This window comes from Dysidea avara, chromosome 3 (assembly GCF_963678975.1).
Source record: "Dysidea avara chromosome 3, odDysAvar1.4, whole genome shotgun sequence".
Classification (NCBI taxonomy): domain Eukaryota; kingdom Metazoa; phylum Porifera; class Demospongiae; order Dictyoceratida; family Dysideidae; genus Dysidea; species Dysidea avara.
Window position 1 is genome coordinate 38,625,004 of NC_089274.1, and position 26,842 is coordinate 38,651,845.

At 37.8% G+C, this 26,842-nt stretch overlaps 3 protein-coding genes across 4 annotated transcripts in view; 1 reads left to right on the top strand and 2 right to left on the bottom strand.

Annotated features, from left to right (window-relative positions):
• Positions 1-2,344: 2,344 nt before the first annotated feature.
• On the bottom strand, positions 2,345-10,800 carry LOC136250915 (intraflagellar transport protein 70A-like). Its single transcript, XM_066043264.1, has 28 exons — positions 10,680-10,800; positions 10,528-10,593; positions 9,959-10,029; positions 9,552-9,612; positions 9,368-9,445; positions 9,248-9,304; positions 9,129-9,197; positions 8,528-8,594; positions 8,248-8,352; positions 8,063-8,121; positions 7,909-7,978; positions 7,796-7,845; positions 7,044-7,155; positions 6,724-6,764; positions 6,571-6,636; positions 6,231-6,284; positions 6,120-6,185; positions 5,947-6,023; positions 5,123-5,192; positions 4,998-5,075; positions 4,840-4,902; positions 4,380-4,451; positions 4,018-4,053; positions 3,897-3,964; positions 3,764-3,842; positions 3,499-3,558; positions 3,373-3,442; positions 2,345-2,711 (listed from the first exon to the last, which is right to left on the bottom strand). The coding sequence occupies exons 1-28, from the start codon at positions 10,731-10,733 to the stop codon at positions 2,578-2,580; spliced, it is 1,953 nt and encodes a 650-aa protein (XP_065899336.1). The 5' UTR covers positions 10,734-10,800; the 3' UTR covers positions 2,345-2,577.
• Positions 10,801-10,816: 16 nt separating this feature from the next.
• Positions 10,817-26,842, top strand: part of LOC136250916 (DNA polymerase subunit gamma-2, mitochondrial-like) — a 28,055-nt gene continuing 12,029 nt past the window's right edge. For both annotated transcript variants that reach the window (XM_066043265.1, XM_066043266.1), the window contains exons 1-6: positions 10,817-11,013; positions 11,072-11,138; positions 13,394-13,455; positions 13,773-13,855; positions 13,909-13,980; positions 16,364-16,403. In XM_066043265.1, coding sequence (XP_065899337.1) covers positions 10,844-11,013; positions 11,072-11,138; positions 13,394-13,455; positions 13,773-13,855; positions 13,909-13,980; positions 16,364-16,403 — 494 coding nt within the window. In that variant the 5' untranslated portion in view covers positions 10,817-10,843. The remainder of the gene's footprint in view (positions 11,014-11,071; positions 11,139-13,393; positions 13,456-13,772; positions 13,856-13,908; positions 13,981-16,363; positions 16,404-26,842) is intronic.
• LOC136248266 (uncharacterized) lies at positions 22,844-23,859 on the bottom strand. Its single transcript, XM_066040064.1, has one exon. It carries the CDS (start codon positions 23,836-23,838, stop codon positions 22,951-22,953), a length of 888 nt encoding a protein of 295 aa, XP_065896136.1. The 5' UTR covers positions 23,839-23,859; the 3' UTR covers positions 22,844-22,950.

Below are 26,842 nucleotides of genomic sequence, written 5' to 3' on the forward strand. Positions count from 1 at the left end.
GTGGAAAAAAAAACACGTTAGTCACACTATAAAACAGTTTAGAAGATAGTTTTGTGCGTAATATGTTGGTAAAAGCGGTTTATTTAACAAACGCTTCCTTATTTATTTATTTATTTTCCAAAAATGTGCAGCCTCAGTTTGAGGATTAACGCACATATGAAACATGCATACAAAATGTTTTACAATATGATTGATTATGGGATTACTGATTGGTAGGGGAAAGTAATAATAATTTCAGTTGGTACTTAAAAAATTGTAATGATTGTTGTTGGATTAGGTCAGGTGGGAGTGAATTCCACAGTCTAATTGATCTAGGGAAGAATGAATTACTGTACTGATTGGTCCTTGCATAGATATGATGAAATCTTTGATCATGTCCTCTGGTGTTAGAAGTGACAGGGATTAAATCAACTGGGGATATATCAATGAGATTGTGAACAATTTTGTAGAGGAGGGTGATACTAGATACTTGTCTGCGGTGTTCTAAGCTGGGAATGTTAAGGTCAATGAGCATGTTAGTTACGCTGCTGAAACGCGAGAAGTCAGCCATAATGAATCTGGCAGATTGCCTCTGTACTCGTTCAAGCCTATCAATGTCTCTTCTTATGTGAGGGGACCAGACAGGATTCCCTAGCAGTGCATAGCAACGTAATTGAACGAATTATGAATATTTCATGAAATACGAAAATAGCTAATTATATTATTGGCTTTATTGCACAACCCAAACTACCCTATTGTAAAGTAGTAATACATAGTTGGTTAATTCATAGTAGTATATACTGTCTATAGTTATTCCAGATGAGTTAGCTAGCTGCATGGCGCCTGGTTTTTAGAAGTAGCACAACATCAACTTGTTTCAATTACAATTATAATTACTATCTTGAACTATTCTAATAGAACAGTCAAATAGTTTTCATGGATCAACTAGGCCGTTATATATGGATTGCGTGACCACTCTGCTCTTGGCATCAAATAATACATTATTTACAGCTATACCTCACTTAGTGGTCACCTCTATAGAATTACCTAAGGTATAGTTCTTTGACTTTGTTAAGATCTCATAATTGAGGCCATATTTTTGTTGTTTTGGTCCATCTTGAGCTTATTTCACCACTGCACTTACTAGTTATGTAAGATCAGATCACTATATACAGTAGCCAGTTAGCTATAATGTATGTATATAGATTATAGCACTTAAGTCCTGAGACCTGTAATCCTGTATCACTTGTAACAAAGATGAATTTAGGTAGTTAAGTAAGTACGTGTGGTGTATTATAACATGTAATGTATTTTCTGGCTGTTGGCAAGTGTTGCCAACAGACCATTGGTGTTTTCACCATAAAGTTATTAATTACATCGTAGATATAATATCTATGATTACATTAATAACTGTAACTGATCAACACTACTTACTGTACAACAGGAAACATTGACGAAAGAAAAATTTGATGAATTCACAATTAAATCAACTTTGACGAATTAAAATTTGACGAAAATCAAGAAATCTAAACACTGGCTTTTGAGGTGCCTATGACATTTGACAAATTAAAACTTGACAAATGTAACTGATTTGACAATTTTTCTTTCATCAAAATTTCTTGTCATATAGTAATGTATCTATTACAAAGCAGACTATTAGTGCCAACAAATGGTTTAGTGATGTAGTTGGTATACCACGTATACATACAAACAGTAACACCATTGGCTGCCACATAAATGGCCAGTTGTCTGGACAACCTGTGTACTACTTAAGGCCTAAGAATTAGTGCCCCTGGGGTAGGACTAGTATCCCGCAGGATGCTGTACCATGCCTCACAGGTGAAAGTGAGGGCACCTGAAGTTCTACATATGTGACCGGATTTCCGAAAAGGTACCTTTTTCACACGTAAAATTTGACCCATTTTTTGAACTTTGAAACTTCGTAACTTTTTTATCATTGCATATAATTGCTTAAACTTTTCCATGAGTGCAGATAAAGTATCTGGCTGCATTTTGAAACTAAAAGCAAGTTAATCAGTGTAAGGAGTCAAGTGTTACATCATTTTGTTTGCTGGCATGTAAAATGTGTAGAAAAGGTACCTTTTCGCAAATCCGGTCACATATTATGTAGCACATGGACAGTTGCTATTCACTCTCTCAGGCACCCATTGATGGTACAGTTGGGTGGGCTGCTTCAGGTCTCCAGGTTCCAGTTAACACCATGTTTAACAGCTGACAGGCACACCAGCACCACCACACATGCAAATGTGCATGCACACGCACAAAGTGCACACACGTACACATGGGGTATTTGAAGGTCTATTTCATTTTGTACGTGCACACTGCATAGCCACATACAATGGTGTTAGGTTCATTGTCACTGAGAACTTTGTACAAAAATTAACAGAATACAACATGTACACAGTTGTCACAAATAGTACAGCTATACTAATCCATGGCACATCTAAAACATCTGTTTGAGCTGTATGCATACATTAAGACAAATACAATGAAGGAATTTTGTATTCCTGCAACCACAATGTGATATGATTCCATTTATATATTCATGTATCTATATAAATAGTGCAGCAGTTGAAATTATTGCAACAATCTGAGAAACAAGCTTTTCACCAGTCTTGCTTCATAAGTGACAGTGTTCTTTCCAGGATGTAGTTGTGACTGGTTCTGTTCAAGGGGTTGTTCAATCATTGCCGGAACACTACGACCATAAGCTGGAAACATTGAAGAATACACATACATTCATATATCATATACAAGCAATATGTTCCAACAGTGTATGCAAAATATTAGAAGGAATATCAGTTTTAAACCAGGGGGTGTTCCATTAGCAGGCCATGCACATTTCTACTCTTTTACACCTTGGACCACAATTTTCTGATCACAAAAGGCAGATGGCTGTACGCAGATTGCTGGATTGTTTATCGTATGAAACTAGATTTGACACTTTATTGTAACACAATTAAGCGAGTAATGCATGGTACACTATGAGTACATCAGAGAAGATACTAGAGTGTGCAGCTGAATTTACACTAGCATACATCGTGGAACTAAAACTACAAAAATTTAGAGCGTTACATGGGCATGTACTTATGTACTGTAATTAGCTCTTTTTTTTTCATTGTAAAATAATTTTCGTATGCAAACTTGTACAAAAATTTCTTGCAAAAATTTTACACAAGATCAAACTACTCTAATAGAGCAGTCATTCATGTAAGCCATACAAAAATTTTTATCATGAAAACTAAATAAAGCAAATTATGATATGTTCATAAAGTGCTGCATTTTTGATAGCAAAACGTCTATAAGAGGGTAAAGAGGCAATGCACTGAACAGCAGTTCTAAACACTAATAATCCCAACACACAGTTAATACCTTCACAACACTCCAGGAACTGTATTATATCCTGGACGACTGTATCCTTTAACATTAACATGTGTTTAGCCTAAGTAAGAGGAATATTATGTAGGTAACCGTGATATATTGAGACAATGACCTTACCATGTTCTCTATCAAAGAAACAAAACACCTCTTGGAATAGAACCATGTGTCTGTGCCAAGCTATGGTTAGAACAAGTATCACATTAAATGTAGTAACGTTAGTGTAATAGCTATAAGTTGGGGATACATGTAGAATTATGCAAAACTACAACAAATGCCTTTATTAGAGCGATCAGGACATGTATATGCTACTCACACGTACCCCCATTGCATACCAAACCACAAACATACACACACAACTACATACACACAACTACATACACACCTTCCTAGAGTAAGGTTCAAGGCTCTTGATCACTCTAGATATTCCAAACTCATAGTTACCCTTGGCACAATACAAGGTACTGCAATATAAAGTCATTAATACATTTTAATATACCAACAAGTCCACTACTTACCCTATCACCAAATTCACTATACACAAGTGATACTGCTTCTTATCAGGATCTTGATATGATACTTGCTCCTGCAGGATAAAGTAACAAAATCCTTAACAGATACCGTATGACCAAATTGTACCTCTTCTTTCTCTATCTTCCTCATCAGCTCTTCTGCCTGTATACAATAAAATGCACCTTGCTATTAAGAGTTTACAGCACTTGTTACTATATGTGTTATCATTGTTAACTGTGCAATGCACATGCATGTATGTACATTACATACTATATATAGTAGCAGTTTGTGTGTGTGTGTGTGTGTGTGTGTGTGTGTGTGTGTGTGTGTGTGTGTGTGTGTGTGTGTGTGTGTGTGTGTGTGTGTGTGTGTGTGTGTGTGTGTGTGTGTGTGTGTGTGTGTGTGTGTGTGTGTGTGTGTGTGTGTGTGTGTGTGTGTGTGTGTGTGTGTGTGTGTGTGTGTGTGTGTGCGTGCGAATAACACATCACCTCTTCCATCTGTCCAGACATGATATAGCTGACACACAAGTTAGCTAGGATGCTGGCATTTATACTGAGCAGCTGAAATGACAGAATATCACAGGTAAAAATTTAGGATACATACAACTTGTGGGGAAATTTGGCAAAAACTTTTGTGTCTGATATACATGCAGGTGTCCTCAAGTGTCAGATTAACAACATATTAGTATATCTATCCGAATTTTGAACTTCTCAATAGAGTTGGATGATACTACATCATTCCACAAATTATTCCAGAAACTTAAAATGAGTCTTTTGAGTGTGTCGTTTGAAAAGCTTGAAGCTAGTCTCCCTCATAACACGTAGAATATTGTATGCCATAAGAGTATATATACATAGGAAGTGTTCTTCTGTTCAATAAATCCGCTGCCAAAATTTCCCTTACCCACTTCATTGAATAATACATATATACATGAGTACTTTTACTAACATTGTTGTAGCTTTTCTTCACTGTTGGACCATAAAATCCAACTGCGTCCTTATACTTTGTTTCCTAAAATGGTGGAAATAGTGTGTGAGACTTGGAAATGTACAGTAAAGGTTACACAGTATAATGTAGTACAATCAGATGTATATTTCCATAAGTACCTGCATAAACAGCACATGTCCCACATTCAGTTTCCATACATCATGTTCATTACAAAACTCTACACTGCGTCTGAACACCTGTAAAGTGATGGATGGTCACATGTATAGGGTGTACTGATGGGAACCTTTTCAACTTGAGTGTAGTTCTCCATGTCCCAGTAAATCTTAGCTTGGGCCATCAATACTGGAATATAGCTAGAGAGAAACAAATCACCTTGATTCTTTACATTATGAGCTACAGTATTTTATGAAGGTTTCCATTGTTGGAGTCCTTGGCTGGAAAGGGGAAATGGCCAGGACAAATGAAAAACATGTGATATCACTGAGGTGTCTGGGACATGCCAACTTGACTAGTTAGGTAAAACAGTGGACCTGAGGACCAAGAGCTGAGACCTGTGAGAATCCAACTTTTCTCTGGATATTGATTAAGTGCATTATAGGCGTCTACTCTGAAAAGAGTCTTGACTTTAGCCTTTAGCTGGCAGCTTGTTAGCATTGGCCACTTGTTCTTCACAACTCCAGCCAAATGGGTGACGTAGTTTTAATCGAGTCTTTGTCCACAATCACTGAGCTTGCTGAAGGTACAGGTTTTGTGCTTTGTGTTAAGCATGGGGCCACCTCTTCACTGAAGTAGCTACTCTAATAAAATTAGTTGGTAACCCAAAGTTTCTGTAACAAGCACCTTGTCTGGCAGACAAAACGATGGATTAGCGTGTTTATAATCTCTTATTGGTACGCACTGTGACAGAAAAATGGTCTACCTATGCGATCATAACTTGCAGAGAAGGCTACCCCTTCCAAGTAGACTATTGCAAAATACATACTGGAACATTAGAGGGGGTAAAATCCCTACCATCCCCACTCCTGAATGTCTGTATTTGACTGTACGTATATCACATGTACCAAATGCATGCAGCTATGTAAGTATGTATACACACAACACACATACCACTCCAGTGTTTCGTCATACTCCTCTACAGTCTTTTTCACTAAATCTTCATCATGATTGTGTCTTGCTTCCTGGACCTGTCAAACAAGCAAGCACCCAATCACACACACACACGCACACGCACACGCACACGCACACACACACACACACACACTACAATTACTGGCCAGTACCTGTTTAGTTAACTTTCTCAATTTATCAGTTTGCTTGTTAGCCATATCATCAAACTTTCTGAAGGCCTACAAGTTAACCAGTTGTCATTATAGTGCGTGTGTTGAGTGTACCTCTTCTTGGGAACTTTGTTGAGTGATGTTGGCATCCATGAAGTCATAGAGATACTGAAATGATATGAGAATGATGTGCACACACCATGTGAAAGTATGCAGTGCACCTATTCTGTTGTGATGTCAAGATATGTGTGATACTGTATGTGTGTGCGTTGTGTGTACTGTATTGTGCGTACATGTGTGTGTGCGTGTGCGTGTATGTATGTGTGCGCGCGCGCGCGCGCGTGTGTGTGTGTGTGTGTGTGTGTGTGCGTGTGTGTGTGTGTGTGTGTGTGTGCTTATGCAGCACAGGTAGATAATGTTACACTCATGTTTTCAAGTGTGTAACATAACTTACTGGGGACAACAGCTTATAGACAACATGTTCATTCTCTGCCAACACATCAGCTGCCAAACTGTAGTACTATACAGGAGACCGGTACATGATAATATACAGTACGTGTACACCTACTCAACCTAAAGATATCATGCAAACATATTATTCACTCACCCCATACTTCAGATAGAGTAACAACAAGTTAGCAAAAGTTTCTGCAAAAATCATACAGCAGTAATTTGCAATTACACATCAGGATGCTCCAAACAATAAGAATGTACACAATCACAGGACTACAGGCATGTAAAAGTTTGTGGTGTCCATTTCTTTATACAGTTAAGTGTCAGGGAACCAAATAAAATTCATGTACTAAAACACTCTAATAGAAAATTCATGTACGTATAAAGGCCAAATGAATTTAGATTAACATGTTCTTTGGAAATCAATATCCACAAAATGCTTACATTATAAGAGTTATGGTCAGTTGGACATACCTGGAGGACATGGGTTTTGTTGTAGTAAGAACTGTAACTTCTCAAATCCTTGTGTAGGATTATCCTCCATGTTTGTTAGTGCTTGATTGTGTAAAGTGACCGGGTCTAGTTCCTGTGAGGATATACCGATATGTGAGTGTAGTAATTGTACTAAAGCGAATGCAATTGCTCTATTAGAGCATCAGCAAGCTGTAGTCTACATTTTAATGTCTGAATACACCATGACCCTGTAGCTCACGTAGTTATTGCCACACATAAACAACTGTTCAAAACCTACACAATCAAATTCTGTTGATGGACGTTTTTGAATACAGGTACTTATGGACAACTTTATTGATGTGCGATACGCCTGAAATGGTGTATCTGTATCTATCAGCTGTGTAGTCACGATATGATATCAATATAGTGCATCCTTTGTACAAAGCCAAGTTTAATTAAGTGCGTGGGCGGCCGATAATTTTTTATTGTTTAGTACTAGCCATTACACCATTGCACTATTATATAACAAGCTTAAGGAGTCTAGGAAACAGGTAAAAACCCAGCTACACTTTCAAATTGAAGAAAGCCAGACCTTCATATTTCCGTGATGGCGCAATCAAAATATCGATACGTGTACGTGTGTATCGGTATCGCGATACAGCTGGAGTATCGCGATATTCCGATATATCGATAAGTATCGCACATCACTAGACAACTTGGTGGGTATTAAAACTGACTTTACTTATTACAGTACACGGTTCATACAATCTAACCTCTTCAGCTCTTGGTGGCATGTCAGTAAGAGCCTCTTGGGCAGCCTCGTCTATACCAAATGAACAACCAGTTATAAAACAGTATTTATTTCATGACACTTGTTTCAACATACAGTTTTTCAGTTGATATTCTATGGCTGCTTTTAGGTTGAATGCTTCAACCAGAGCAGTTTCACGAAGAACCTGTAATATATATTATCACATACAACTATTAATTTTGCAGCTCATAACACTACACAAGATTGATAAATACAACAACAGACTTACAGTGGTGTTCCCAACACTGTGTATGTCTACACCTTCAGTAGTCATACCCACACTGAGCTCTAAGAGAGAACATCACTGATTATAATAAGACTAACTAGCATGTACATATATTACACAACATGCATGCAGGACTGCAGGTACAGATGTTCTTCTTTTAAATCAACAATCACATCATATATACACACCTGGATGTTCCTTTATTCCTCTCTCAATGATCTCAGCAATGTGTTTCAGTGAGGGAGCATACTGCCTTAACATGTAGTAGCAGAGAGCACAGTTGTAGGACAAGTCTGTTTGTAAACGAACAAAAATCATGTATTGATTTTATGTGTTCAATCAATCAGCCAGTCAATCATACTATACATGTACTACAGGTGTATAACTACTGTTTCAATCACATCAAGCCTACCATGTATATCATTGTTTATGTGTGTATACATGTAGGTGTATGTACATGATACATACCTGCTCTAAATCCAGTCACTTGTAGAGCATTACTAAACCTGGCATAGGCATCTTCATATTGTTTCTCCTACACAACGTAAGAGAAGAGAGTAATGCATCGATCATTAGATTACTACATACATAGTACATCTCATGTATTGTGATATGTACTGGTACTGTTTATTCATTGCTTTTAGATGAAGTTATATTATAGGTAGATGGCTGGCAAATAATGCATTTTGTGGATTATGTTAATGGCCAGTGACCTTATTTTACAGTGACCTGGTTTCACAGTAAGTTACAAAGCTACGCTTAAATTAAATTCCAGAGATTAATTATTAAAGAACACTACTACCATGCATATAATTCTACTACAAGGTATAACTGCAACACAATAGAACTTGTGGCCTTTTTATAAGAAAATTATCTCCTTCTACGCATATAAAAAGCACAAGATTAAAGCTGTTACCAATACTAAACTGTCAATCATCTCATGCAAATAGCATACAGAATCAACAACAAGTACACACATTGCATTAAAGATTGCAATGCCAAATCTCAAACATTCTCTATCCACATAAAATATGTGTAGATTTACATAAGTATTTGATTGTATAGTGACCTTAAAGAGAATACATCCCATATTAATTCCTGTGTCAGGATCATCAGAGGGTCCCTGTTCCACCAGTGACTACACAACACACACGTGTTAAACGTCATTAGAGAGACTATACCAAACACCTTAGCATTCTGTGTGTCATCCTCTTCAAACTTGATACCAGCTTGCAGTTTGAGCACCTAAAATGGATCCATTTGTGGTGCTTAAAATATATTAGAATTTAGTTATAATTGCATATGTACCTTAGACTGGTATGAAGGGTTCTCTATCTGAAATGAAGCTCTGGTGGCCTCCGGATAAGAAGCAGCTTTGAACAATGACTACAAGGGAAACATATAGTCACTGCCAGTTTTGTTAACAAGCATACAGTACAGTGTAACGTTGATATAACAACTAAGAATAAGTACATTCAATACATATGCTTACCTGTGCATAATATAGTTTATATTCATCTACTTCAGGATGAATGTGAGTCAACTGCTCATAGCTGTAATGAGTGAACAAAACAATTACACATATACTACAATATATTCTACAGAGGAAACCCTCTATATATTCCTGTTGAGATACTGTACAATAATTTCTGGGGTCTGTAATTAATGCAAATGAATCCATGTAAAAATGCCTTGAATATATCCCATTTCAGAGTTTCCTACAGGAGTACATCTGCTCACAAATGTGAAAATTCTAAACAACTAAGTAACATTGTATATGGACCCAGTTCAGTCATGAAGCCACAGGAGCTAAAGATAATCAAACAACAACCAGCGGGGGTCTGCTGCAGATCCAGAGGTCTTGTGTAACACAACCATTAATTATATACACAGACTTACCAGTCAGCTGCTGAGGAGAATTCTTGCGAACGATAGTAGCAAAATCCCAACAGTGACAGAGCAGCTCGAGACTACAGGAAAATACAATCATCATATGATGTGTACGTGTATGATTGTCAAAAAACCCATCATTGAGGTGCTTAAAACACAGTTACAAGTACTCATGTGACTATATGTGCAAAATGCACAGTATAGACCCATTGCAGGTGAACTGCTGCCATAGCAACATCCGCCATCTTGGAGTACAACCCATTGTGCAACCCTGATAGCATAGGAGAGAGCGTAGGTTTAACCTGGTCAACCTTTTCCGAAGAAGCAGCTTTACTTCCTGGGTATTGTTTTACTCTTATAGAAAGCAACGCTATCAGGGTTACAAAAACGGGCTGTACTCTAAGATGGCGGATGATGCTATGGCAGCAGTTCACCTGCAAAGGGTCTATAGACATGGCAAGGAAAAACAAAAATACATGTACACGTAAACAAAATCAATACCAAAACAAATAGTATGCACTCTTCACTATCTGATGTGTCAATGTCTTGTATAAATACGTACATACAAGTCAGTTTACCTTTGGATGGTTTTGCAGCTCTGCGTTCAAGATGTGAACTACTTCTGCATACTTTTGCTCCTTGATCTAGAGAGCAAAAGGTTAAGCGAAACTTTACGCAATCCCTTTGCGTTAAGCATAATACATGCACAATGATCACACACAAAGCTTACCATTCCATAAACGGTCTGTGTATACTGTCCTTCTGGGATTCTACTAGCAGCCATTGTTGACACAAGTATTGCTAAGGCAACTGCAGAATAAGTGAGCGTTATTTAGATAATTCCGACAAACTACGCGCCTACACGTTTCTGTGTTTCAGTTAGAAGCGCACCACATGCCTACGAAAGCAGCTCGTACGAAAGTACCTAGCAAAAGTTTGCTGGAAGCCGTTAGAGCTTTCTGTGCTAGGAAAGGATTTGTAAGCAACATCTCCAAGGAACCAGGAGCCCCTGAAGTGTATGGGCAACTCGGATCAGAGCTGAAGAGGAATATTCAAGACGCGTGGTCAGCAGTCAGCTATCCAATGCTATTATTATCATGTCGTGCATGCTTCGTGTGTTAGGTGGCAGAACGTTGTGACAAGTCGTGGAAATGTGTGGGGCGTGGAAAGTGGACTGTTACTCAATAAGGTACTGGTAATGTGTGTGTGTGTTCAAATGAAAGTGTTAAATCATTGCTGGGAATTTCAGCCACTGTGCCATGAATTGGTGAGCACACTGATTGAATTCTGGTAGTGCACTTTAAGCTATCCTTTAAAGGCACTAGAATGTCACTATCTTTTAGTGCTCAGCCACACTTAGTTGCTTGTTCTCTATTTTCGTCTTGTGGTGTATCTATGGCATCACATGATCATTTTATGACACATGGCCCAGCACAGCTCAAATAACACTTGTAGGTGCCAGGCAGTCAAAACTTTCTCATTTTACATCTCACTCTGTTGTCTCCTAACGATGTCCAGTGCTCTGACCATAGATTATTAATCCCACACACATGTCTGATCCAGCACCATTTCCTCGTTTAAATACCAGGAATCATGTGAGAATGATTATGTGACACAACTGTTCACAACTACATAACTATCCAAAGTTTTACAGACTTTTGGTTCTAATACTGAGCGGTTTTGTGGAAGTTAAGCTACATTGCTTGTAGGCATGAGATTCAATACCTTGGGCGTGTGAGCGTGAGATTGCACCTCAAACCGTGAGAGTGACGCCAGAGGCATGCCAGTTGAGAGGTATGGGTCAAAGTGCTGTTAAGGCCATTGTTAAGAGCAAGTCATGCTCTTTTTGAAAACTATACAAACAGTCAATAGTCACAATGGTAAAGCCAAATTTTTGCAGCAATGTGAGTAAACTCAGCAGCAATCAAAATCAACCTTGATCTTGATAACATGTGATCTGGGTCCTGTAATAAAGTGGCTATTGCCCTTGGGGTACAGACCAATAAACAAGGCTGGCTCTGGAGAAGGGGGAGTAGCACATGTGCAGTTAACTTGACTAGTATATTACGAGTGCAAGTCTGTTGCTTTTTTTAGTAAAACGTACACTCAAAGTTACCAAAACTTCTTGTAAACTATACTAAGCACTAGTCTGTAATGCATGAAATAGGTTAGAGGACTTAGATGCGGTGCTAAAAGTCTACCAGTCTCTCAAACACGGAGTATATATTACGGAAAAGTTTTGGCAGGAGCATGCATCAAAATATTTGTGGGTGCCTTATTGTCTATTTGGTGCAATTTAGACCACACCATTATTACAGTAACAGTACTGTACAGCACAAATTCACGGGTGTGTTAGTTTTGCAACTTAAAATAGAAGGTACAACAACCCCATGCTTTTTTATGGTTGTGCCAGGCAAATAATGGCTTGAAAAGCTGCCAATGGAAATGGACTTCCCACACGCATGCAAATATGCCTGAGTCCAGGACAGAAAAAGGGAATTTATTTGGAGTGGCCTAAAGGACTAACCTGGAACAATAGACCTTATCCGCAATGATGTCACAGCCATAAAATGGCGACGACAGTTGTGGGACTTTCGTAAAATTTGTATGGACGACTATGGGAAGAAAAATTTTAACTATCATATCTCAGCCAAGAAAGAAGATATTGAGCTCTAACCCTCAGCTATGGACATTACAATAAATACGTAGAAGCAATTTTTGGGTGATTTTCTAGATTATTATTCATTCAGTCAGTTACTTTATAACCATACCTGCAGGTTAGAGTTCGATATCTTCTATCTTGGCTGAGATATCATCGTTCAAAAATTTTCCTCCAATAGTCGCCCATACAAATTTTACGGAAGTCCCACTACTACCGCAGCCATTTTTACGTGTCTGACGTCATTGCGGATAAGGTCCATTCTGTCAGACAGGTAAATCGGTTTCATCATATTCCTTTTCTGCTGAATAAGGTGTGCAAATAATGAGTGTACAGTGGTCCCTCCATTATCCAAACTCATTGGACCCTAGGTGTGTTTGGATAATGGTAAAGTTTTATAAACGAAGCCTACACATTTATATTATATTTATAGAGTTAAAATACTCTAATAGAACAGTCACTTCCACAGTTCGGATAATAGAACGTTCAGATAATTGATGGACAGATAATGGAGGGACCACTGTGTTGACATGGAAACCACTCAGTGCTGTTAGCATACTGAAGTGATACTTACTATACATATGTTGTCCAAATTTTATTAGAACAAGAGCAATAATGATAGTATCTATTATTACTGGATGTTATATATACGCTATTCATCAAACACTATGACTGCAAAGTGTGTGCATTGCTTGATGTACTTTTGATTTGATTTTATGCACTGTAGACCTTACATGTGTGTGATGCTATCTGTCTCTAACTTCAGTGGTTTTGTCTTCTTTCAGTCACTATCAGATGATTGGAAGAAGTCTGCAGTTGATGATATAATCAAATTGGTCAATAAAAGGTCAGCTAAAGTAGTATGTGTACATGTGTGTAGATTGGTATACTGACAATGCTTTGAATAATTGTTACTTTCACAGTACTCTTCTCTCCTTATACTGTGTTTAGATTTTATCATCACATCCTTACAGTGTGACAAAACATCACATGAGCTAGACCTTGTGATCTTAACAAGTACTTGAGTACTAATTTTACTATCCAACTACCCAGCATCCTTAATGAGTATCTTAGTATTTGCAGTATTTGTCAGCCCTATTTATATGTATGCATGTTAGGAGTTTGTATAGCCATACAACAGTATGTTGTGTGTACCTTTTGCAGTCCTAAAGATGTGGAGGCCAAAGTTGGTAATATTTTAGACCAATGTAAATCTCACGTTGGCTTGCGGCCATCATTAACTGAAGGTTAGATCAGTAGTCATTACCATGTTGCTATCTGTGTGTGTGTGTGTGTGTAGAGTCTTTCCATCGGTGTCTTAGTCATCTTAATACTGGTCAATGGAAGTTACCATTTGGTGTAGCTCAAGTAGGTTAGCTACATATTTTAGCTGTAGTGCAGTGAAATCTAGTACATATGTTTGTATCTGTGTTTCACCAGTTGTGTGTGTCTGCCTATTGTACGTATGCAACATGTGTGTAATGTAGGGCTGGGCAGTATCTCAGTTGTCATACCAGCATTAGTACCTCCCCTATTCATAGGACCACTTTTAGATTCCATGTATTAAAGCATTAAACACTAGCACTGTTCCTATAGCTATGTACATGGTGATGTCACTTTTAAAGCACATGGCCATTATACCATCCAGCAAGTATAGTAAAATGATGCGGGTTAGTTAAACAACAGAACTACAATGCAATTGTACATACCTATATGGTTACCAAGATGCAAACTATATGGCACTTGCAGTACTGTACCTGTCCTATCATGCAGTCAACAGCTTCTACATGATACTAACCTTGAAAATAAGTGGATTTGTATATAATGCATTACAACCAATACCATTTGCAATAGCAAGCAAAGCATAACTCACAGGTGCACACTTTCTGGCACTCAAGTCTGTTGATTTTATAATGTAAGCAAGTAAAAAAATAGTGTACCATCAACAAGAAGAAGAATTGAAAGCTTTTAAAAAGCGAAAGTAGTTACTCTAATAGAAACACACAAAATTAATGGATATGCATCTGGCCTGTCCATGCCTGCCTTATATTTATTTAACACAATGTGGTGTACTTTTTTCCAAGAGTCCCTTCTATTGTAACTTATAATGGTGAAGGTTGGTCAAAAATGTACATATGTTTGAAGATCAAATCCACAACCTAACAAAGGTGGTGGCATTTCATTACAGAATTTGTTGATAATTTGTGATGGCCACAACCTAAACCTCATATTTAAAACCTGTTTTCCAATGGTATCTTTGACTTGTGGGATACATGAAACTTCATTTTGTAGTTTAAGAGCACTTGTTTACCTGCTGTACCTGACTAGAGACAATGTGTACATCTAGTTTTGAGACCTGCTCCATGTATTTCCCTGATGTTGTATCAAACTAGATAATGTGGTGGCGGACAGATTTATGCTATGGCAGGTCATTTACAGTTTTAACCAGACATGGTGATAAAGCGTTTTTAATACACTGTTTCAAGAACTGTTACTGGACAATGAGGCTGCATGCAGAGAGAACAAATAAGCTTTTGTGCATGATAACAGAATTACACAGTTTTAAAAGTACTATATACTACAAGTACTATATCATGAACCACAGTAGTGGTTCATAATAGAGATCGCCTACGTTTTTGGCCAAAATCCTAATAGAACACACACCTAAACACCACCTTAGAAAGCTCCCCCAACCTAAAAAGAAGCTTTAGAAGTTAATTTGGAAGTTTAGGTCCACTGGAAAATATGAAGTCAAAAGGAATGAACAAAAGTACTCTTTTAAATTTCTGAAATATGCCATTTTGTTCATCTTCTTATTATTTTTTCCACAGGGCTAGAGCAAAATGTGAGTACTTTTTGGGGATAAAACTACATAACTTTCCTTCCTATGTCTTTCTTCATGTCCATGACCTATTTTTAAATGCATATTATAATGATAACACAGTCACTCATTCTCAAGCAAATTTGCTTCTTGTAGGTTCACTTTGCCATTGATCTTAACAACTCTTATTATCATGTTAGCTATCCATAAATGGATTCTAAATAGTAAACAAACTAGTGTAAAAATAATTTTAAAAATTAAAACATGCGAATAGAGATAGTAAAGGAACAATAGTCAAACAAGCCAGCATGTTAAACACAGAGATTTCTATTTGGACTCAAATAAACATTTACATAGAAGCATCCTCAGTACTTATCTGCCCCTGATTTATGGAGAAACTACTGTTCTAACCTTCATTTCTACCATATCCATTGAATCCAAATAGAGATCTCTGTGTGTTTAACATGCAGGCTTGTTTGACTCTTGTTTCTTTACTTTTTTCAGCGATCTCTATTCCCATGTTTTAATTTTTAAATTTTTTTACAGTAGTACTATAAAAATCTGTGCTTATTCACAGCAATGTGCACAGGTGATTTTATGGATGTGGTACATCATATATGAATACTTGTGAAAATTCATGAGAAATCCATGATCAGCGTTTCTCATTAATGATACCATCATATGTACATACACCCAATTCACAACACTAGAGTACAAATATGTGCGCAACAACTACAAATCCTCTGTAATCCTCTCCAATTATTTTACAGGATCTATTGGAGATATTTTCTGTTAATGTACTCAATATACTGAATAAAGTGATGATTTAAATAGATTTTCATTTAAGTGTATATTTTAATTTCAATCCCTCCCAGCCCTCCATATACATGCACATGTTTAGATTAGTATAATCTGTGTAAACATTATTGTGTAGGGAAATGTTGGAGGAGTGCTAACTCTGGTAGCAATGTCAGGTATGTTAGTTGTTTTTTCAATATCTAGACACACGGTAGTGTGTTGTGCAGCTAAGAAAGTCGGTGCGACACACCATGAGTATATATTATACCATATAGGGGACACACCATGTGTTATACCACATAAGGGACACACTGTGTATATATAAAGTGTATAGGGGGAAGTTTCAAGGAGTAAAGCTTTCACAATATGAGATCAACCAAACTTGGTTTTTGAAATCCATGAAAGTTATTTCTTGTTTCATTACTTTTTATCACTGGAACCCTACTTCATTTTTGAATTTTTAATTGCACTATTATACAGTACAGTAGTGATTACTGTATAATAGGGATTATGGAACTTTGCACTTTCTCACAAAAATGTTGATTAGAAACCAGCCTCACAATACCTTCATGCACCTTGACAGGTAGAATGAAGCCTAAGAATGCCCCCAAAAAAACCCTTCTGGTAAGTAGCTGCAGAATGTTTAAAATGTTTGATTTTCTACTGACTGGCTAATTGCCTACCTGCTGCCTGCCTGCCCACCCACCCGCTTGCTTGCGCACCTGCCTCCCTGCCTAATGCCTTCAGACAAGCATAGCTCAATAATGCAGGCTTGATTTTTGCATGTTAGATGCTTTACTTTGTCCTCCATTTTTTTACTGACTGCACAAAGGTGTCAATTTGCAGTAGTGTGTTCCCTCTATTTGCCTATTACTTTTATAGAGAGATCATCCATATTTCTGTAGTGACTGTCTCATTCCGTTCTTCATTTGTAACGCTGAGTAACAGGCTGAACATAGTTGAAAATAAAGCATAATGGCCACTTTATTTTTCATTACATATGGTTGGGGAACGTGTTCAGACACAAAATTAATGTTATGATACGCCTGGTGGAGCAGCCATAATTCTTTTGATGTGGTATATTCGTGAGTTCACCAGTCATAAATATGTTACAAAATAAGCAAATAAAATTAGGAATAAGTTCAATTAGGGACCATAGAAATAAAAAGCGAAACAAGGGAGGTCACCTACACCATAGATAATACACGTAATAAAGGATTGGCAACGCACCTATTAAACCTGTAGTGACGTCACATACAATCCTCGTTACGGTTCATCATCCAGTTAACGCGCCCTCTCACCCGTTGCTAAACGCACTAGGCTGCCTCATTCCTTGTATCGTAGCAGGGTACTACTGAGTAAAGATGTAAAGCTTACTTCAAACGAACGTACAACTACTAAGGTGAGTATCTGATGTAATAAAATAGTGAAACGCACTGTCAGTTTTAACCCAGCGGAAGATAAGGCCCACTGCTTCATGGCTTTTCACAGTTTTGGAGTTTTAACAAGGAAACTAAAGTGCTTTTTTCCGAACAATGTATAAAGAATTAATCGTAACCATTAGTAGAGTGTCATGCTTTGTTTTGTGTAGGCGTACCACTTACCCAAACTATGGTTTGAAGCTGTTTCATTGTGCTGGGTTTTGGAGTTTTGTCGTGGTACCATGAGGAGAAACATCAAGTTACTATTCAGCACAAGAGAGCTCAATGTTATGGTGGTGTTATGCAAATATGCATGAGCTCAAATTCAGATGTGGCATTAGCCATCAAAGTATGTGAAAATGGGATATAAAAGGTGTAGTGGAACAGAGCGTATTATCAACATGAAGGAGCTGTTGGTGGTAAAGAGTAGTGTATCGTGACTTCAAGCTTAGACAGGGAATGATAAGCATATCTATAAATGTAGCAGCTCACAGCAAATACCATCCACTGGATATCAAGTGACGTCCTTGTGTTTTGTCACAAAAAATAGACATTCCCTTCAAGTGCTGGAAACTAAGTCTAGCTAGTTCACTTTGTTATAATAATTGATATAAACAATGGACACATATTATACTAGTTATCTGAACTCCTATGCACCACCTGCAGCTCAGATACCTGATAACTGAAGTTTGTACAAAATCTCTTTACACAATGTTACTCAGTTACAAAGTATGAAAAATAACTTCTCTAATAGAACACTCGCTACTCTAATAGAGTATTCAATTTTGGCATACAGGTTTGGATAACTGAGATTCCACTGTACACCTGTAGAACATTTGCCAGTAGGTCCCACATCCCAATGTATAGCAGTCAAGGTAATTATGACTGTTGCAATCATTGCATTCAAGCACTAGTAGTATTCATATCAGATAAAACAGCAGCAACATCACAACCCTCAGAGTCACAAATGACATGGGATTCTCACACACAATCTCAAAAGAAATCTTAAATTCTGAACTCTGGAATAACACAAAATCAGTGAGGCTTCCAGGTCCAGGATGGCTTGGAGTTAGCTAGATAAATGACTGATGGATGTTCCATTAATTGATCTGTGCAAAGCACACCTGCATCTCCATTGAGGCTGTCAGCTACTCCATTTTGTGCAATAATAGAAGTGTGAAATCCAAGTAAAACCTAGATAAAGATTTATATTATTGAAATTCTAACAAACACTTGAAATCCCTGAACATTACACAATTTAGAGATGTTGGTTGAGAGGTCTGTCACTCAGTGAAATTTTGTTGATCAAAGTTCAGAAATTTGTCAAAACGATTACTTTTTTCGGATACTTTCCTCATACCTAAAACAACAGCCATTGCGAGATCTTTCATGTAAATATGGCCCCCTTGGTATGGTTTCCTACAAACAATTAGCCCCAGATATAAAAGGAAACCTCACCATTGAAATTCGCTTACTGCACTATTTAGTTGTTATGGTCATAGCACACAGTAACAGTTTTCAACAGCACATGCATTATTAAGATAGCTGAATTTCGAGGATTTTCTGAGTGACTGACCCCTGGCATTGGTGACCCTAGTCACCCACGCAATACAACACACATGTGAACAACACGACAAAAACAGAATGGAGTGTTCAGTGAACTCTTATCCTCCACCACACACATACACACAGCCTAAGCCGGCACCTGTACCTATTGCCACCCAAAAAACCAACACTGGGATGCCTGTGCACCACTCAGGCACTAGAGTCTTGTGCAGGGACTATATAGATCTCACAGGGAGAGGTCGCAGAACCCAAAGTTCCACAATGACCACTAAGTTGACACAAGGACAGTGAGGCAGCATAGCCAAGTGGCTAGAGCACTAGCCTGGTAATTGAAAGGTTCCAGGTTTGGTTTCTGGTTTTTGCAAATTTAGTGTTTCCTTGAGCAAGAAACTTTGTTCACATTGCTCCAGCTGTATACAGTTGGGGACCTGGTGAGCTGTCACAGCAACATCAATGGGTACCTGGCGTTTACTGGGGAAGCAAATTCCCAATATACATACAATATTCATCTCGAGCTCTCCATTAAAAAAACAAACATTGCCACTGGATACATAAGGTATTTGCTGCTGAAGCCCTAAACGAGCATACAATCGGCTTAAATCCTGGTTTACATAGTCCATCCTTATTATGGAGTGCATTGAATCCTTGATAGGATTCGATGCTCATGTGAAACGGTAAGACTCCACGACTCACCAAGCCGGTTGCTGCCGTGCCCAAAATCCGCTGGTTGATAGCTCACTACGATCGATACTGGTTACATGAGTAGTTCCTCTCTATTACTGGATAGCGAAATAACAGCACTGGGAACGATAAAGCGGAGCATTCATGTCGGGTAGCCGTATCTATGACAATAGATGCGCATAAGTTACATAATAAGTCACGCGACCGTAACGAGGATTGTCTGTTAGTTGCTATGCGCGTTGCCAATCCTTTATTACGTATATTATCTATGCCTACACCTGAGTGGACATTTAATTCCTACTTCAGTCAAATTAAATGTCCACTAATATATCTGTAGGTATAAGTAATCCCCTTGTCTGCTTTTAAATTCTATGATCCTTAATCGAACTGAAAATCCTATTTTTTCAATGTACTTGTAAATAATGAATTGATACGTGTTTATCATTTGTTTGAGCACCCTGTACTATTTTGAAAAAAAAAAGTTTTTGAAAAATTGTTAATTTAAAAATGAAGTAGAGATCTATGCAATAAAAAGTAGTGAAACAAGAGATGAATGATGGTATTACAGCATAGCTCAGTGGGAAAGTCCCTACTTTGGCATTGAACAAAATTGTACGTAGGTAATGTGCCAAAGTAGGGACTTTCCCACTGAGCTATGCTGTAACACCATCATTCGTCTCTTGTTTCACTACTTTTTATTGCAAAGATCCCTACTTCATTTTTAAATTAACAATTTTTAAAATACTAAGTTTGTTTAGCTTTTTGTTGTAGCACAGCTAGCTACAGTGTAACTTGTGACTGTTCTATTAGAACATCATACATGATTGTTGTACTAGAGTGACTGTTCTATTAGGCCACTCCAAGAAAATTTCTTGTTTCCCATTTCACTGACCTTAAAAATACATGTGGGCAGGCGGTTCATTATCCATTATTCATTATAGATATTTCCACTAATTTTCAAAATTCATAACTAACTTACAGGTATGAATACAGTAGAAATATATAAACTAAGAACCTGAACAGTAGAAAGCCTAGCTGAAAACGGGGCTTTTTGAATGCTAAACTAGTTACTGCTATGCAATCACAGGATAAATAATGAATAAAATGTTCAGTTGACAGCAATAATGAATAACCGTGCGGGAAGAGAATCTGCATGTGGGCGGGAAATGGGAAACAATGAATTTTCTTGGAGTGGCCCAAGTCAACAAAGGGGCGTGCAGCTAGCTAGCTAGACCAATAAGGAATGAGGTCATCTTGTTTACTGTTACATAAATAGCTAGATTGTTAAGAGGTGTGGTCTCCGCACTCTATCACCTTTAGTCTAGGGTTCCATTTATACAGAAAATACCTATTGATCCAATACCTAGCAGTAAATTTTCACCGATACAGATACCGAAACCAATAATTGCCATACAATTTACACACTTATCAAGTTAGCTTGTGTGACTGCTCTATTAGAATATTTTATTGTGCAGTGACTGTTCTATTAGAGTATTTCGATCTTTTTCATGCAAACATAGCAGTTGCTCAATGTTTAAAAAAGCAATTCCTGCACCTTCCTGCTAGAATAATGCTCAACACTATTTTCAGCTTGTTATATCTCACATTTTGCTAGCATAGCATTTATGATGATAGTTATGATGATGAAAATTGTCGCAAGTAGCTATTAGTCGGTATCAGAATACCTAAATAACCAATACCGATCAATACCAAAAAACCCGATATCAGCTCTGATACCAATCTGATTATCGGTTGAACACTACTTTAGTCCACCTATATCTGGGTGTGGTCACAAACCTATCGCGAACGGGATCACAATGAGCGATATCCGCAATGACATTTCTTTACGTTGCGGTTACGAAATTTGATGTCATAATTGACAAAATGGCCGTGTTAGTGCTGGGGCTTTAAAGACTTGATGCATAATATTTGAAATGAATTTTGTCTAGTGTTTTACACATGGATCCACGAGATAATAGGTAAGAAGTAGTTCATGTGCTGTAACAGTGCAAAACACGTTCCAACAAGGAAAGCAGACTGAAATTTTAAATTCGGACACAAATAGCCTTATTTGTATTGCATTATATACTATATGCCTCACCTTCGCCCTTTCTAGAATTTATAAATGCTATCATAGGGAAACACTATCTCGCCCAATACCTCCCCGTACAAAGTCCCCACACTACAGCGACCATTTTGTTTGTGACATCATAGATATACACAAAACGTAACCGAAATGTCATTGCAGATATTGCTCATCGCGAAGTTGTAGATATCTAGTAGTGCCGCAACTGAAGCGCTTCTGAAATCCAGCTGTGAAATAATTCTGTGGTGTCTAAATATGCTGCTGAAAGAAAGTGTTGGTACAGAAAATTAACGCCTCGATATGGTTTTGTTGGATGAAGAAGAAGACAAGCAGCCTGATTGAAAATAAAAGAAATGACAAGGCGCAGAGGGCCTATACTTGTCAGAACCCCAAAAGGCACATCCCACTGGTGAGTTTATTATTGTGATGTAAAATGGTGGCCATGTGCTTCTTTGTTTGGTCTCTAGGTTTTTGACTGTGGTGATTTAGTGAGTGAATGGGTGAGTGGGTGGGTGAATGAGTGAGTGAGTGAGTGAGTGAGTGTGTGTGTGGGTGGGTGGGTGGGTGGGTGGGTGAGTGAGTAAGGCAGACCAAATTTCAAGCTCTGGTGATTTTTAAAAAATTCTGTATCCAGTCCAGTAAGTGTTTTCTTGTTATTAGTGCTGTATTTCATATTAGATGGACTAACATTATTCCGTAAAGGTGATTTTTGTGGCGTAAGATGTCTCTAGGATGATTTTTGAAGGCAGCACTTTAGGCGGCTCGCGTCATTTTCTGGGGATTTCTACTTAAACAGTACTACTGTACTGTTTGATAATGCACAACTCCATGTTATTGTTACTTTAATTAAAAATACTTTTAAATTCACAGCTCAATTAATAATGTGTCTTAAGAAAGATACCACAAAGTAGAAATATACTATTATTGTACAAAAACTAGAATCCTACAGATTCCACTCTAATTTTTGTGTTATTGTACATACAGTTTCAATTGGTCAACAAGGACAGCTTCGTTAGTGCTATAATTTCCATCCGTACAGATCCTAACTTCAATGTCATCATTTTGAGCAATAGGAAACTCTCTGATGAACCATGGTAATCCAGCATTAGTACAACAATTGTTGTTAGGATGAACACATCCGGCACCATCCCATAATGGGTCATCAGTGTAGTAAATATTCTCCCATCCTCCAGTGTTACCAGACTCACAATAATAGTACTCACCTACAAATGAAGGAGGAGTTGGACCAGGGACAGCAGCACATGGGCAATTACGTTGTGGAGAATTATGTTCATCACTCAACCCTGCAGCATAAGTCCACACATGCCTACGAGGGTTGCCGATAGTAATAGATATTCCATCAGCATATGCATCATTGATGCTAGTGCTCTTACCATCATTGATGCTAGTGCTCTTACTACTATAGAAACCATCTGTAGAATACTTTTGGTAGCCTCTCAGTTTACCACGAATCTTACGATATCTTGTTCCATTTACAGAGAAAGTTGTAGAATAACAACCAGCTGAATTACTTGAGGATCGACACATACGAATATTATTCACTGTGATACCAGTCCATCCAGTGGGACACTTATCTCCTCTGCTAGCATCAAAATCAACAACTTTCATCCAACCATTATCTTCCTTGTCACAATGAGCAAGGAACAAGTGATCAGTTTTGATGAGGTAGTAGCCAGATTGGTCCTGAATGTTGGGGTTCTTTCCATATATGTCACTACAAGAAGCTCCAGGTTGATCAATGTCTAATCCATATCTCATACAGGTATCATCTACAGCAGCTGTAGTCAGTGTAGCTAGTAGAACTATACTTGTTACAACGCAGAGGATCATCATCATTCTTGATCTTGAGTGATAACTATTCAAACTAAACTTATGCCTTTTTATATACTGTATATTATGGAGCTATGACCATATTTGGTGAAGTAACACATTCAGATTAACATCTGCTGAGAAGACAGTGTTTTGTTCTAATATAAATAGAAGCTATTGTAGAGCTACACTGTATGGCCATATTTGGATATGTAACTCAACACAAGTGAAGACCATGAAATGCACAATCTATTTATCATACAGTGCAATAGCACTGTATTTAAAGGAGTGGGTGTGGCCCATAAAGAAACATCACCCAAAAACCAACCTCACTTCTCCCAGGCAGTATTGGTTAGGTAAAACTAAGCCCAAGCAAGTCTTCAGATCGACCCGAAATGCTTTAAACAAGTTGCTATGGAATTGTAAAAATTTATTAAACGGAATTATCTACTGACTGACTGAGTAACTGACTGACTAACTGACTGACTGATGCCTTCAGACAAGCATAACTCGATAGCGGCTAAGGCTACAGCTTGATTCTTTCACTGTTTGACATCACTTTGGCCCGAGAGGTGCCTTTTGACATACCGCAGTACGTACAATGCATTCTTCATGGACTTACCAGTGTCCTCCTTTGTGTCCCATTCATCTTCGCTGACAGCGACAAGTGTCGATTTGGTGGTAGCACGTGATAGCTTCACTTCGTAATAGTCTGGCAGACAGCAGGATGAAGTTTGCGTATTTTTCATAGGGGGCTACTTTGATTGCAAAGGTACTTTTCGAGCAGTTCTTGATTTATACTGCTGTGTAACAGGTTGAACATAGCCAACAATGAAGCATAATGGATACTTCACTTTTCAGACGATATTTGATATAGCTGGGGCGCACCCGTTTCTTAATTTCTTTTGATGCAGTAAGTGTAGATTTCAGGGGTGCTTTTTGAACAGCTCTTGATTTGTAATGCTGTGTAACAGGTCTAACATAGCTGACAACGAAGCGTAATAGATATTTCACTTTTCAGACAATAGTTGATATAGCTGGGGTGCACGGCGCCATTTCTTTCACAGTATGTGTGGGTTCACCAGTCATGATAACTATTATTTACAAAAAAATTAACAAACAAGTACACAAAAAAATTGGAATTTTCAACTAGAGTAGGGACCATAGCACATCGATAAAAAGTACTGAAACAAGCTGGAGTAGTACATGATATTAAATCACAGTAAAACAATAAGAAGTGTTATATCCTTACTGTGCATTTTCATTATGGTATGTTGAGCACAGTAGGGATATAACACTTCTTATTGATTTAGTATCATGCACTACTCCAGCTTGTTTCAATTCTTTTTATCGATGTGCTATGGTCCCTACTCCAGTTGAAAATTCCAAAAAAAAAATTTGTGTACTTGTATAATAATGTGCACAGAACTGTAACAAAAGTCTGAAGGAAGTGATCAACATGTGTTGATTAGAAAGTATCCTTATTCTGTGGCTATAGCTAAGTCAATTACTAGTGTTGGAAAGCCACAAACTATGGACATATCCATATTTGGTATATTGAGCTTACCAGGTTCTCTCTTGGGCATTGTGATCTTTGCTTTGCTCTCTCTTCTCTACTTAAGTTTTGTTTCTTCTTTCTCTCATCTTTTCTTTCATGTTCTTTTCTCTTTGCTTTTTCTCTTGTTTCTTCTCTTTTTAATTTAAGACTTACAACACTTGTGAACTCTTGCTGAAATTTTTAATGCAACTTTTTCTCCGAGCGTCGTCACAAACATTCTAAACTTGCTGAAAGACTGTAAGTAGGCACATTGATGATGGTGTTGTAATTATCCTTTTTTGTAGTGGCACTACTCCATTTTAGGACTTGTCATATCTTCAGTGTTACAGTTAGGTGGTGGTTCATTATACATGTACTTCTTATCTACCTGTACCTTCATGGGAGTGCCATATCCTCAGGAAGGTCACCTGTGTGTTGTTGTTGTTGTTGTTGTAGCCATGCCACATTCAATTGCTCTTTACTGTATTGAGAATTTGTTCCTTAGACTAAAACAGCTGATAGTCCTGGCTGAGTCCCTTTCTTCATCAGAAACCAGCCTCACAATACCTTTATTGCACCTTGGCAGTATTTGTTAGGTATAGCCAAGCCCAGAAGTGCCTTCAGTACCAGACGAAATGCTTTCAGTAGGTTGCTATGAAATTTTTAAAAGGTTTCATTCAGTGAAATTTCCTACTAAATGACTAACTACCTGCCCTCCTGGTACCTTCAGACAAGCATAACTCAATAATGGCTAAGATTTCAGGCTTGCACTGTGACGTTGCTTCAGCCAGACAGGTGTCTTTTGGCATACTGCACGAGTGTTCCATTGATACAGAAAAATATCTACTGATTTGATAGTGAGGAATTTCACTGATACAGATACCAATACCAATATTTTAGCCATATTGTTTTTTTATTATACTATTTGCACTAGTATTTGTAACAAAGTAAATACCTTCCAAGTTAGTTATACGTGATTGTATTGCAGTGGCTGTTCTATTAGAGTATCTTGATCTTTTACATGCAAAAGTGATAATTTGCAGTTAGTCAATATTTAACAAAGCTAATCCTGCACCTTTTGTCATGGGTATCATGGAGGTTTGGGTTTTTCTGACCCAAAAAAATCACCCAAAAACCAGTTTCGTGGTACCATCCTGGCACTTTGGCAGTATTGGTTAGGTATAACCAAGCCCAAAAGTGCCTTCAGTATGACCTAAAATGCTTCCAGTAGATTGCTACATATTAGGTATCATGGGTTTTTCTGGTCAAAAAAATATCACCCATAAAACAGTTTCATGGTACCATCCTGGCACCTTGGCAGGTATAACCAAGTGCCTTCAGTACGACCTTTAATGACAATTTTTTTTTAAAATAATTCTTTATTCAGTGAAATTTTTTACTGACTGACCAGCTGCTTTCCTGATGCCTTCAGACAAGCATAACTCAATAACGGCTAAGACTACAAGCTTGATTTTAACACTGTTCAATATCGCT

Bases quoted from the DNA above. Each gene is read 5' to 3' on its own strand.
- LOC136250915 (XM_066043264.1), bottom strand. From the start codon at position 10,733: ATGGCTGCTAGTAGAATCCCAGAAGGACAGTATACACAGACCGTTTAT. The intron at 6,024-6,119 runs GTACTGGCCAGT...CTTGTTTGACAG, and splicing joins TGAGAAAGTTAACTAAACAG to GTCCAGGAAGCAAGACACAA. The intron at 3,559-3,763 runs GTGTGTATGTAG...TTCTAACCATAG, and splicing joins TTGAACCTTACTCTAGGAAG to CTTGGCACAGACACATGGTT.
- LOC136248266 (XM_066040064.1), bottom strand. From the start codon at position 23,838: ATGATGATGATCCTCTGCGTTGTAACAAGTATAGTTCTACTAGCTACA.